Source organism: Saccopteryx bilineata, chromosome 7, assembly GCF_036850765.1.
Source record: "Saccopteryx bilineata isolate mSacBil1 chromosome 7, mSacBil1_pri_phased_curated, whole genome shotgun sequence".
Lineage (NCBI taxonomy): Eukaryota > Metazoa > Chordata > Mammalia > Chiroptera > Emballonuridae > Saccopteryx > Saccopteryx bilineata.
The window spans coordinates 109,385,521-109,400,009 of NC_089496.1; the positions used below are offsets into that span (position 1 = coordinate 109,385,521).

Sequence of the window (14,489 nt, forward strand, 5' to 3'; positions counted from 1 at the left end):
TGACATCAACACTAAGACTAGAAAGAGTTGCACGAGGAAGACATCCGGGTGACGGGAGAGGGGAGTAAGACCTCGTCCAGAGGAAGAGGGTTCCCAAAGGCTCTGAAGGGAGATTTTTCACAACAGACCCCAAATTCTGGTCGGAATGGCCTCCGCCCCACTGCTGGGGGGCTCAGAAAACCCCCTGGTGGAGGCCAGTGTGCCCGAGAAAGGCCAGGCAGCTCCAGGGACTTGTGTCGGCGGAGCTCAGAGGAGAGGCCACTCCTCCTCTCTGCCAAGGAGAGACAGCGGGTGCCCTACCTGACGAGCTGTGCGTTGTCGTGGGACTTGCGAGGGAGAAGCTTCATCTTTCTCCAGTCCAGAAACTCGTGGAGGCTCGTGAACGGGTCCTGGCTTATGGAACATTTGTCGATGTCATTCCACACCTCCACGCCGACCAGCACTATCCGGATGTTCAGCGCTCTGTAAAACTGGGGAGGACAGATGACCTTTGGGGACCGCCTTCCCGAGTGCAAAGTGGAACGGAGGTGCACGTTTCCCAACCTCACGGACACAGGTGAGGAAAACACGGCTCTGTTCCCCGATTCCCGCCACATTAAGAAGCTAAGGATGTTTGTATCGCCCGGTGCAAGGGGATGTGGTCCCTGGGTTCTCAGATATTGTTGGCCCGTTAGATGCTAACGTTAGGAGCCTTTTTGGTGTCTGCCCTCATCTGTGTTGGAAGTACCCGGTTCCAATGGTTCCCTGGTGGTTTACAATGTGCATATGTAGTCGTGGAGGACACTGACATAGTTGTCTTACGGCGAAGGCCTGCCAGGCCCTATTTACTGCAAGCGAAACAATGAGTAAGTTAGGCTTTTCAGACACTCTGCCAAGGACAGTAATTTGTTCATTTTAAGCTAAAAGGTTCTACCTATGAGTTACTGAAAATGAATCTGTATTAAATCCTGGCAAAGGCCCCGACTTAGCTGGCGCTATCCTGTTCTGTCACCTGTAATCCATCTGGGAGGTTTTAATTCAATGAGAGAATCGATAGCTTGCAGAATCATAAAGGCATGAACAGAGAACTCTGTCTCGGGAACTCTGTGGCTGACCAGCCTTCTCCTCAGGGCCAGACGTCAGCTCGCCCAGGCTATCCCGGGGAAGATCCGCTGTAAGGAGCGCCCCCCTTTTGCAGGCTAGGGGAAGGAAGCGTCAGGCCCACTGCCCAGAGCTGGTCTCTGCCTTGCCCTCCTGTCCCCCGTCTCTGTGTATTCACAGCTACACCCTGCAGCCCTTGCTCCACAAGCACATCATCTTGGGTCAAAGGTAGGAAGGGCAACTCTTCCAATGGTGAAGAATTGTCTCAGACAAGCTTAATGGGGCAGGATGAGTGGTCGGGGGAGAGGTAAGAACTGCCCATGGCCCCCAGCTACCTTGCTGCCCCACGTGCACTGCTAAGACAGGGAGGTGGCTCTGTGCTCAGAGCCCAGGGAAGAACACAGGATCGCCTGGCTGGTTGTGAAAAACCTTCCATGCCTGTGATGCGTGAGGCGGGGCAGGATGAGAAAGTCCTCATCTCCTGCTACTCCAGGTAGCCAAGGAGCGTGATGTGGCCGGTGACAGCTGCCAAAGTCAAGCTCCAGATGTGAGCAAGTCCTATTCTCAGCTGCTAGAATACTTGGACCAATGAGGAACGAAATCACAGAAGCTCCGCTTTGGACGGCGAAGCCCCATTCCAACGTGGTGAGCTCAAGTACAATGAACTCCCCCAGGCTGAGCATCTCGGCCCGGATTCTGACCCATGGAAGGCAGGGCCATCTTTTTCCCTTGCTCATCTCCCTCCTCATCTGGAGAGCATCAGGTTAGCAGGAGAAAATGACTAGAACACAAAGGACATCACGAGATAGAAGCTGACCGCAGCAGTCCAACTTGGCTCCAAGCAGAAAAACAGCTACAGGCATTACATTAATAAGTTAATGAGTCAATATAACCCAAAGGCTGCTCAGCAGTTTGTTTTTAATCAAGGATTGCTTGGAAGCACCCCACCGAGGCTTCCCAGGCAAAATCGAGTTGCTGGACTGACTCATCTGGACCTCTGAATGTGCATGTCTGACTGCTGTCCTTTGATGCCGAGATCCCATGTTCAGCTGTTGCCTGGACAAAGGTGACAGTGATCAGAAGGCAGAGATGTAGGATGTCCAGTGCTGATGTCCACACCAGCTCGCTAAGTGTGGGCTTCCAGATTGTCCTCTGTGAAGGGGATGCTGTTTGCCTCTGTCGAGGACTACACAGAGGTTGTAACGAGGGCCCCAACGAAGGACTAACTGTTACTGTTTCTCTGAGCTAGCTTTGATGCTCCCTAATCAAGGAGCTCGTCACAATAATGATGGGCTGTGATTTCCATCAATGATCCTCTCAAAGCCCATCCGTAGACTTCATACAGAGAGAAGTACATAAGGTCGAGGCTCTCCGCTTCAACATCGGTGCTGCTGGTCACCGTCATGTCCGCTGACCTCACCGCAAGTCATCATGCACAATCAATCCTCTACTGCCTGCTGGGAGTGTCCCTCCCAGGACTGTCGATAGCCTCCTCTTAGCTCTTTCTAGCAACAACAACCACCGCTAATACTTAATGAGCATCCACTACGTCCTGGGCACAGGGCTAAGTGCTTCCCCTGCTGCGGCTCTCTTCATCCTCCTAACAACTCTAAGAGGGAAGAACTATTATGATTCTCATTTTACAGTCCAGGGCACTAAGGCACAGGGGGACCATGGAACCACCCAGGACACGGTCGGCACGGCTGAGGTTTGAACGCAGGCAGGCCGGTCCTGGTGCCTAGGTTCTAAACCCCTGATGTAGCCACCCTTTACGCTAGGGTGGCTCTCTGCCAAGGCGACCCCCTGTGATCCAGGCTCAGAGTGAGGTTCAGATGGAGCTGGGCAGCTGCTTGCCTGACCTGTGAGTCCCAGAACGCATGTGGACACGGCCTGAGACCAGCTGAATCGATTCACCCATTGACTCAGCAGCAACAAATATTTGCTTGGCTCTTGCCGTGGACTAGTAGGCTTGGCACTGGCAGAAAGAGGAAGGGCCAGGATGGCCTTTCCCCTTGGCTCCTACATGCTCAGAGGTCAGCAAGAAGCGCACAGCCACGATTACAGTTAAGTCCAATAGAACTCACTGCCAAGAAAGCGCGCAAACCGGAAGTTCTGAGGGTGCTCTACTGGAGGGCTCGAGGAAGGCTTTCTGCAAGAAGTGGATCTGAAAATAAATAATGGGTAGAACCAAAGGGCAGTCTCCTGAGGTCCGAACACAGGAACTTATATCCTTCAGGCAACTGGCTTGGTGGGGGGGGGGGGCGAGACTCACGGGGCAGAGAGAAAGAGAGAGAGAGAGAGAGAGGGAGAGGGTGGGGGGAGAGAGAAAAGGCCTGAAAGAAATTAAATTCACAGATGATGAGTCCTCTCCAGCAGGTCACAGAGGTTCAGCCTTAAAGAATTTGCAGCTGCTGCTAACTTCTTAATGAATCCGAAGTGGGAAGAGAGGAGGTGAAAGGTTAAAGAGGCGAAGGCGATCACTGCATTTGGCAGGCAGGGCCCCACCCCCACCCCCATGCCCAGCCATTTAATTGGCCCCTGGGGAATTGCTCTTAGTTCCTGTGTAAAGGGTTGGCCTCTGAATACAAGTCTCAGGCCTGCTTTCTGTAATTTACTTAAGGGTGTGTGTGTGTGTTCCTGAGTGTTTAAGAATGTCACCTTTGTCACTAAATCATGTGTCTGTCTTCCAGTCTAGGCTGTCCTTCTCCCCCGTCCCCTCCAACGTAGCCGGCCAAGCAGTTATTAACTTAGAATGGCCAAGAAGAGACAAGATTTTTGCAAATGCAGAAGTGCAACCGGACAGTCATTGTTTCTCTGTTTCTCTTTTTGGCGGGGGTTGGGGGGAAGGGGGAGGCTGAGATACTTGGAGAATATAGAGTCGCAAAAGTGACATTTGGAAACACTGCTTGTCCAGAGCTCACTAGAGAGTGTGGAAAGGGGTCTGGGGATCCCACCAGAGTCTTCAAGATCTGCTGGGGCCTGACACATGCATGTGCCAAGCAATTCAGCTCTCTCCCACCAGAAATGAGAACCTGCGGGCTGGCCAAGTCCATGGAGGCCCGGCAGGACTTGGCTGGGGTCTGCCGCTCTTTCATTACCAGTGCCAGCTGCTAAGAGACTCCCACACGCTCCTCTTTGGTTTTGCAGACTGAAGCAAGAGTGGCACAGAGCACACAGTGAAGAAACACAACGTGGAGAACCGAACACGTCATTTTAAAGCGGACACCAGCCCTTAGCAGTCCGGTTTTAGTGTCGTCTGTGGCTTTCCTGTGCTTCCAAGGTCTGACAAGACCACGTGCGAGGCACCCTGACCCAAGGGCGCTGCGCTGGGCGCTGCCCCTACTGCCTTGTGGAACGGAGGCACATCTCTAGAATAGCCTTTGCTTTGATTTTTTTTTTTTTATTAAATAATTTTATTTTTTTAATGGGGTGACATCAATAAATCAGGATACATATATTCAAAGATAACAAGTCCAGGGTATCTTGTCGTTCAATTATGATGCATACCCGTCACCCAAAGTCAGATTGTCCTCTGTCATCTTCTATCTTATTTTCTTTGTGCCCCTCCCCCTTCCCCTTTCCCTCCCCCATTTCCCCCTCCCCCCCGTAACCACCACACTCTTATCAATGTCTCTTAGTTTCACTTTTATGTCCCACCTACGTATGGAATAATGCAGTTCCTGGTTTTTTCTGATTTACTTATTTCACTTCGTATCATGTTATCAAGATCCCACCATTTTGCTGTAAATGTTCCGATGTCGTCATTTCTTATGGCTGAGTAGTATTCCATAGTGTATATGTGCCACATCTTCTTTATCCAGTCATCTATTGACGGGCTTTTTGGTTGTTTCCATGTCCTGGCCACTGTGAACAATGCTGCAATAAACATGGGGCTGCATGTGTCTTTACGTATCAATGTTTCTGAGTTTTGGGGGTATATACCCAGTAGAGGGATTGCTGGGTCATAAGGTAGTTCTATTTTCAGTTTTTTGAGGAACCACCATACTTTCTTCCATAATGGTTGTACTACTTTACATTCCCACCAACAGTGTATGAGGGTTCCTTTTTCTCCACAGCCTCTCCAACATTTGCTATTACCTGTCTTGCTAATAATAGCTAATCGAACAGGTGTGAGGTGGTATCTCATTGCTGTTTTGATTTGCATTTCTCTAATAGCTAAAGAAGATGAGCATCTTTTCATATATCTGTTGGCCATTTGTATTTCTTCCTGGGAGAAGTGTCTGTTCATATCCTCTTCCCATTTTTTTATGGGATTGTTTGTTTGTTTGTTGTTGAGTTTTATGAGTTCTTTGTATATTTTGGATATTAGGCCCTTATCTGAGCTGTTGTTTGAAAATATCATTTCCCATTTAGTTGGCTTTCTGTTTATTTTGTTATCAGTTTCTCTTGCTGAGCAAAAACTTCTTAGTCTGATGTAGTCCCATTCATTAATTTTTGCCTTCACTTCTCTTGCCATTGGAGTCAAATTCATAAAATGCTCTTTAAAACCCAGGTCCATGAGTTGAGTACCTATGTCTTCTTCTATGTACTTAATTGTTTCAGGTCTTATGTTTAGATCTTTGATCCATTTTGAATTAATTTTTGTACAGGGGGAGAGACTGTAGTCCAGTTTCATTCTTTTGCATGTGGCTTTCCAGTTTTCCCAGCACCATTTATTGAAGAGGCTTTCTTTTCTCCATTGTGTGTTGTTGGCCCCTTTATCAAAAATTATTTGACTATATATATGTGGTTTTATTTCTGGACTTTCTATTCTGTTCCATTGGTCTGAGTGTCTATTTTTCTGCCAATACCATGCTGTTTTGATTGTCGTGGCCCTATAATAGAGTTTGAAGTCAGGTATTGTAATGCCCCCAGCTTCATTCTTTTTCTTTAGGATTGCTTTGGCTATTTGGGAATTTTTATAGTTCCATATAAATCTGATGATTTTTTGCTCTATTTCTTTAAAAAACGTCATTGGAAGTTTGATGGGAATTGCATTGAATTTGTATATTACTTTGGGTAATATAGCCATCTTGATTATATTTATTCTTCCTAGCCAAGAACAAGGTATATTCTTCCATCTCATTATATCTTTTTCAATTTCCCTTAACAATGGTTTATAGTTTTCATTATATAAGTCCTTTACATTCTTTGTTATGTTTATTCCTAAGTATTTTATTTTTTTTGTTGCAATCGTGAAGGGGATTATTCTTTTGAGTTCCTTCTCAGTTGTTTCATTGTTGGCATATAGAAAGGCTATTCACTTCTGAATGTTAATTTTGTATCCTGCGACCTTACTGTATTGGCTTATTGTTTCTAGTAGTCTTTTTGTGGATTCTTTGGGGTTTTCGATGTATAGGATCATATCATCTGCAAAAAGTGATACTTTTACTTCTTTTCTGATATGGATGCCTTTTATTTCTTTGTCTTGTCTGATTGCTGTGGCGAGAACCTCTAGTACCACATTAAATAAGAGTGGAGAGAGTGGACAACCCTGTCTTGTTCCTGATTTAAGGGGGAAAGCCTTCAGTTTAGTGCCATTTAACATGATGTTAGCTGATGGTTTATCATATATGGCCTTTATCATGTTGAGATATTTTCCTTCTATACCCATTTTGTTGAGAGTCTTAAACATAAAATTGTGTTGTATTTTATTGAAAGCCTTTTCTGCATCTATTGATAAGATCATGTGGTTTTTGTTCTTTGTTTTGTTGATATGGTGTATTACGTTAACCGTTTTACGTATGTTGAACCATCCTTGAGATTCTGGGATGAATCCCACTTGATCATGATGTATTATTTTTTTAATATGTTGTTGTATTCGATTTGCAAGTATTTTGTTTAGTATTTTAGCATCTGTATTCATTAGAGATATTGGTCTGTAGTTTTCTTTTTTTGTGCCATCCTTGCCTGATTTTGGTATGAGGGTTATGTTGGCCTCATAAAATGTGTTTGGAAGTATTGCTTCTTCTTCAATTTTTTGGAAGACTTTGAGTAAAATAGGAACCAAGTCTTCTTTGAATGTTTGATAAAATTTGCTGGTATAGCCGTCAGGGCCTGGACTTTTATTTTTGGGGAGGTTTTTAATGGTTTTTTCTATTTCTTCTCTACTGATAGGTCTGTTTAGGCTTTCTGCTTCTTCTTGACTCAGTCTAGGAAGGTTGTATTTTTCTAGGAATTTATCCATTTCTTCTAGGTTGTTGAATTTAGTGGCATAAAGTTTTTCATAGTATTCTACAATAATTCTTTGTATATCTACGGTGTCCGTGGTGATTTCTCCTCTTTCATTTTGGATTTTGTTTATATGAGTTCTTTCTCTTTTTTCCTTGGTAAGTCTTGCCAAGGGTTTGTCAATTTTATTGATCTTTTCAAAGAACCAGCTCCTTGTTCTATTAATTTTTTCTATATTTTTTCTGTTCTCTAATTCATTTATTTCTGCTCTGATTTTTATTATCTCCTTTCTTCGGCTGCTTTTGGGTTGTCTTTGTTCTTCTTTTTCTAGTTCCTTAAGGTGGGAAGTTAAGTGGTTCACTTGGGCTCTCTCTTGTTTGTTCATATATGCCTGAAGTGATATGAACTTCCCTCTTATCACTGCTTTTGCTGCATCCCAGAGATTCTGATATGTCGTATTGTCATTTTCATTAGTCTGTATATATCTTTTGATCTCTGCACTTATTTCTTCTTTGACCCATTCATTTTTTAAAAGTATGTTGTTTAGTTTCCACATTTTTGTGGGATTTTTTTCCTCTTTTTTGCAGTTGAATTCTAGTTTCAAGGCTTTATGATCAGAAAATATGCTTGGTACAACTTCAATTTTTCTGAATTTGCTGATGTTGTTTTTGTGGCCCAACATATGGTCAATTCTTGAGAATGATCCATGTACACTGGAGAAAAATGTATACTCAGTCACTTTGGGATGAAATGTCCTGTAGATGTCTATCATATCCAGGTGCTCTAGTGTTTTGTTTAAGGCCACTATGTCTTTGTTGATTCTCTGTTTGGATGACCGATCTAGAGCCGTCAGCGGTGTATTGAGGTCTCCAAGTATGATTGTATTTTTGTCAGTTTTTGTTTTAAGATCAATAAGTAGCTGTCTTATATATTTTTGTGCTCCTTGGTTTGGTGCATATATATTAAGAATTGTTATGTCTTCTTGATTCAGTGTCCCCTTAGCCATTATGAAATGGCCATTTTTGTCTCTGAGTACTTTTCCTGTCTTGTAGTCAGCATTATCCAATATGAGTATTGCTACACCTGCTTTTTTTTGGATGTTATTTGCTTGGAGTATTGTTTTCCAGCCTTTCACTTTGAATTTGTTTTTATCCTTGTTACTTAGATGAGTTTCCTGTAGGCAGCATACAGTTGGATTTTCTTTTTTAATCCATTCTGCTACTCTGTGCCTTTTTATTGGTGAGTTTAATCCGTTTACATTTAGTGTAATTATTGATACTTGTGAGTTCCCTATTGCCATTTTATATCTTGCTTTCTGTTAGTTTTGTGTCTTGTTTGATCCTTCTCTTTCGTTTTTCTATCTTTTGTTTTTATTTGGTTGTATTCCATACATCTTTCTTCTGTTGCTATCTTTTTTATCTCATGTGCTTCTGTGGTGGTTTTTTCAATGGTGGTTACCTTTGAGTAATGAAAAGGGTCCCTACCCTGTTCATTGTAGCAAACTATTTTGTGAGTACTTTTGCACTCCATCGTCCTTTGCTACTGTTAATCTCCATCTTCTCCCCGTCTTTCTTTTTGTTGTTGTCACAGTTTAAATTTGGTTTTATTGTGTTCTTCTTGGAGCTTTTACTTGTGGCTCTGTTTTTTCTTTGTTCTTTGTATCTGATTGGAGAACCCCCTTTAGTAATTCCTGGAGTGGGGGTTTTCTGATGATAAATTCCCTCATCTTTTCTGTATCTGTGAATGTTTTTATTTCTCCTTCATATTTGAAGGATAGCTTTGATGGGTATAGTATTCGTGGCTGAAAGTTTCTCTCTTTCAGGACTTTAAATATTGGGGTCCACTCTCTTCTAGCTTGTAGAGTTTCTGCTGAGAAATCTGATGATAATCTAATGGGCCTTCCTTTATATGTTGTATTCTTCTTTTCCCTGGCTGCCTTGAGAATTTTTTCTTTGCTGTTGGTTTGTGTCAATTTCATTATGATATGCCTTGGAGTAGGTTTGTTGGGGTTAAGAAAACTCGGTGTTCTGTTTGGTTCTTGAATTTGAGGCTTTAGTTCTTTCCACAGGCTTGGGAAGTTCTCATCTATTATTTGTTTGAGTATGTTCTCCATTCCATTTTCTCTCTCTTCTCCCTCTGATATACCTATTATTCTTATGTTATTCTTTTTGATGGAGTCAGATAATTCTTGTAGGGCTATCTCATTTTTTTTAATTTTTGAGTCTCTTTCTTCTTCTCTCTGTTGTGCCTCAAGTTGCTTGTCTTCTATTTCACTAATCCTCTCTTCTATCTGACCTGTTCTATTAGCTAAGCTTGTTACTTCGTTTTTCAGCCCGTGAATTGAGTTTTTCATCTCTGTTTGATTTGTTTTTATAGTTTCAATTTCTTTGGACATATATTCTTTGTGTTCATTGAGTTGTTTTCTGAGCTCCCTAAATTGCCTTTCTGTGTTTTCTTGTATATCTCGGAGGATTTTTAGGATTTCTATCTTGAGTTCTCTGTCATTTAGCTCCAAGGTTTCCAATATATTAAATTTTTTCTCCATAGATTTTTCCTCATCTAGCTGTGTTACCTCTCTTTCTTTTGTATCCATGATATTCGATTTTCTCTTCCTTAATGGCATCTGAGGGTGGTTTTGTTGATAGTATTAATGAGATTTAATAAAGAATAAAAAGTTAAAAAAAATCAAAAATCAAAAAGAGTTGTTTTTTTTAAAAAATTAATAATAAAATAAAGAAAAACAAAATAATAATTTTTAAAAAAAGGAAATTATTCCCCCCCTCCTTTTTTCCTCTCCTCTCCCCTTTTTCTTGAGAAAATCTTGTGGTGAACTGTGAATTATAACAAATAATGCCTGTGATGGAGGTCCTGAATTGGGGAAAAGTAATAAAGGGGCAAAAAAAAAAAAAAAAAGAAGAAAAAAAAAAAAAAAAAGAAAAAGGGGGGCGGTATGGACCCACAAAAAGCAAATAAGGAAAAAATTTGGGTCAAGAATAAAATGATTTGCTTTTAGGTGTTGGCTGTCTAAGAGTTATGATGAGAGGAATAAGAGGAGAACAGAAAAATGGGGGGACAAATTAAAAAAATACTATTGTATTTAGTGGAACAAGAACTAGATAAAATGGAGAACCAGGGATGGGAGCACTGCTAGTGAGTTAAAAAGGTAAAGTAAAAACCCCCAAAATGCCACAAACATAAGTTTGAGTCCCAGATAAGATAATTTGTTTGTTATTGAGGTTTGAATGAGAGGAGATGTAAAGGAGAAAGGAAGAAACTAATATAGAGGGAGAAAAGAAAGAGAGAGAGAAAAAAAAAGAGGGAACCAGTAAAAGAAGAAAAAAGAAAGGAGAGAGAGAGAGTTAAAGGTTTTGGAGTGCAACCCTCATAGAGAGAAAGGAAGAGGAGAAAAAAGATAATGGGAGATGTAACACTTATGGGTAGTGTAGTTCAAGGAGAGGAGAGAGTAAGACCGGCAGAGAGTTAATCGGCCAAATTGGAGGAGGAAAAAAAGTATCAAGAATGAAGATAAGAGAAACAAACGAACAAATATAATAAAATGGGATAGGTTATAAAGTCTGCAGATTATTCTTGATTTTGAGAGGTTATCTTCTTGTTTTTTCTTTTCTCTCCCTCTTCCTGGTCGGTGACTCTGTACCCCAGGTTCTGCCCCTTTGGCACGCTCAGGTAGAGGTTTGCAGTTGATAAGTCTCTATGGCAATGTCATGTATTGTGCTTTAGTCTCGTTGGCAGTCAAGGCTCATTAGCATTCATAGGCTCCGACAGTGAGAGAGTCCGTGTTCCTGGAGCCTTTCTCCTAGTCTTTCCTTCCTCAATTAGTAGCCTGATAATCCAGGTATGGGGTTGTTGCTGCCTCTGCCTGGATAGTAAGAGGTTCAAAGAGCTGGCAACTCCCCACTCTATTCCCACTCAGCACAGGGCTCTGGGTAAGGCTCAGTCAGTCAGAGCTGCTAGCATAATCAGGCGGGCTTTCCGCCCACTCAAAGACCTCTGGCTCTGCCACTCTGTCCGGTAACACAGGCGGGCACCCACTTCCGGGGTGCTTGGAGGAAACTCTCATTCACTATCTGCGCGTGCAGACCAGGATATCCGGCCAGTAGTCTCACGCTCTGAGTGAAACCCCCAACCGCATGGAAATTTGCAGCGCTGGAATTCGCTCTCGCTCCGTCCCCGTGCGCGGCTTTTGCAAGGCGCTGGGGCGGCCCGAGATTCCGCTTTTGCCCACACAAAGGCCCCTGACTCTGCCCCTCTGTGCGATAACACGGGCGCGCACTGCCGAGGCACTCGGAGGAATCGCTCACTACCTATCTGCACGCGCACACCAGGATATGAGGCCGGCCGCGTTTCCCTGAGTGAAACCCTCACCAGCATGGAAAATTTCCACCGTTGGAATTAGTTCTCGCTTCCTCCCGTGCGCGGCTTTCCCAGGGCGCTGGGGCTGCCCAGAGACTCTGCCCTCGGCCCACAGAAAGGCCTCTGACCCTGCCTCTCTGTGGGGCAACACGGACACCCACTTCTGGGGCTTAGGAAGAGATCTCTCGCCCACTCACTGCGCACCAACCAGGAGAACGGGTAAAATGGCTGCCCCGCTTGTCTTTCTTTGTTTGGGTTTGGCGCGAGTGTTAGCTTGTATTGCCCGGCTTGCCACAGGAACAGTTTTTCCTCCGCTAGGATCTCCGTGCCACAGCCTGGTTCGGCCTTTTGTGCGCGGCCTGGATGTATTCACCCCCTTTGCCCGCCTCAGTTTCTATATTCACAGTTACCAGAGAAAGCCACCCTGTTTAGGTTAGTGAGGAAGGCGGAGCATTTCTTACTCCCTATTTCCTTCAGGATTTGGTTATATATTTAGCCAATTTTTCATTCGACCATACCTTCGGGTGTATTGTGAAGCATCTGGAGTCTCCAAGTATAGGTTTTTCTGTTTCTGGTTGAAGATCTTGTTGAGTTTTGGGGGAGATTTATCGGTATCGCTTCCTACTCCGCCATTACTCTGACGTCATCTCCCGATTTTTTTTTAAGAACTCCAAAAACTCCATGCACTCACATATAACAGGACGGCCGATAGACACAGCCACCCCAGGCAGCCTTGGACAGCACGGCGTCAAGTGCAGAGGTCTCCGAGGGGTGGGCAGTGCAGCCTCAGCCCCCAGCCGGGCCCCTGTCCCTCTCACCTTTCTGCACGGGCTGGAGACAGGTGATCGCTTAGGACTAGGGTTTTGTTAACACAGTGATCACAGTCCTGCTGCCCGTTGAGAACCCCCTGGGGCGGTCCTGACGCCCGGGCTCTGCCCAGACACTCAGGCTGACGTGTCTTTGGAAGGCTCTGAGCACATCCACACCCCGCGGCTCTGTGCTCTCTCTCCCACGCAGGGTGTGCTGCTGAGTGGAAGGGGTGTAGACAGCTCGAGCACCTCCTGGTGAACAAGTCATATAAGGAACTCCAGTGGGCAAAGACCCCTGGGTTTAGACCCGCCTTCAGGGTCTCTTCCAGCTCTGACAGAGCCTCTGTCCCCTCCTGCTTCTCAGAGAGAGGTTTCTCACCTGCTGATTGGGCTGTAAGTCAGTTTCCACGTCCCAGCATTGTGGAGCCGATGTGTCCCTTATGAACGAGGGCCTGCTGGGGAATTGCTTAGTTCCTGTGTAAAGGGTTGGCCTCTGAACACAAGTCTCAGGCATTGGCACAGGGCTGGGCTGTTGGGGGCGGTATGCAGGGGCCAGTGGGATGCTCCCAGGGAGACGTGGGAAGAGGCTGGCTTGGGAGTTCTCAGAAGGGTGGGAGGCACCCTACTGGGGCCCTGGGTCTACCTGAGAGTCAGTCCAAAATGCCCGAGACGGGGACTCGGCCTGGCCAGCAGAGAGCCGTGGGTGGGCATCTCCCGTTGCCGCTCCAGGCCCGGGCTTCCGCGCTCAGCACAGAGGAGTCTGCAGTCCGGCCTAGGACCGGAGGCGAATCCCGGCTCACGGCTCCCTGGTCAGCCGGGTGAGGTGAATGAACCTCACTCCCTCCACCTTGTCTCCAAACATGGACGTGATTTGAACAATTCAATTCTTGGGAAAGGACTTACCTTATCAACGTGATTAGCCATCTCTATCAGTCGCTGCTTCACTCTCTCCAGATCTTTTCCTTGCTTCTGAAACTTAATAATTTTAAACGTCAGCACACATCCCAGCAAGCCTGTCAATCAAAGCCCATCTTCCCAGCTCCTGGACTTGTGAAGTCTCTTGGGCTTTACCCACAACCTTCCCTTGTTTATGAGAAATGAGCTCCCACCCTGCCGAGAACTCTCCCCACCCGGGACTTTCTGAAACTCCCTGAAATCAGCCCCAGCCAAGTGCTCTTAAGACGGCAACTTCTGCATTTTTCCAGCCTGGTCAATAAAAGCAGCCGTCACAGTTTTGGCTAAGAGGAAACAGACAACTGGAAGGCAGTTCAAAGCCATTGTCATATCGTCCACTTGATTTTTTTTTCCATTGAATTTACTGGGGTGACCCTGGTTCACGAAACCATAGTTGATTTTAACTTCCTCAGAAATTTCTTTTATATTTGTTTTTTGTTGTTTTTTTTTAAATTGTAGAAGCAACAGATACTCATGGCAAGAAGTCAAAACAACATAGAGGAGAAATGACAAAATGTCAATCAATTCCCTTTCATCTGACCTTCCAGAGTGGGGGAATTTTCTGAGAAATTGTCCAGCCTGTTTCGTTCATGCATGTAGAGTCTATGAGAAAATGTCGCCTCAGTTAGGATAGATAGAGGAAATGAATACAGAGAAGATACTCTCAAAAATGCTAATAAAAAACCAGTTAAAAGAAGCCCTGGCTGGTTGGCTCGGTGGTAGAGCGTCGGCCTGGTGTGCAGGAGTCTTGGGTTCGATTCCCGGCCAGGGCACACAGGAGAAGCACTCATCTGCTTCTCCACCCCTCCCCCTCTCCTTCCTCTCTGTCTCTCTCTTCCCCTCCCGCAGCCGAGGCTCCATTGGAGCGGGGATGGCCCGGGCGCTGAGGATGGCTCTGTGGCCTCTGCCTCAGGCGCTAGAATGGTTCTGGTCGCAACAGAAGCGACGCCCCCTGGTGGGCATGCCGGGTGGATCCCGGTTGGGCACATATGGGAGTCTGTCTGACTGCCTCCCCGTTTCCAATTTCAGAAAAATACAAAAAAAAAACCCCCAAAAACCCAATTAAAAGAGAAAACTCACAGAACGTCAGGCCCTGCTTCAGGG

At 45.0% G+C, this 14,489-nt stretch overlaps 1 protein-coding gene across 1 annotated transcript in view; it reads right to left on the reverse strand.

Moving 5' to 3' along the window:
* The window catches only part of ADAM12 (ADAM metallopeptidase domain 12), a 311,461-nt gene that overhangs the window by 80,085 nt on the left and 216,887 nt on the right, over positions 1–14,489 (reverse strand). Inside the window, 2 exon segments of the mRNA XM_066240397.1 lie at positions 301–470; positions 13,335–13,406. Of these exon segments, the coding sequence (XP_066096494.1) occupies positions 301–470; positions 13,335–13,406 (242 nt within the window).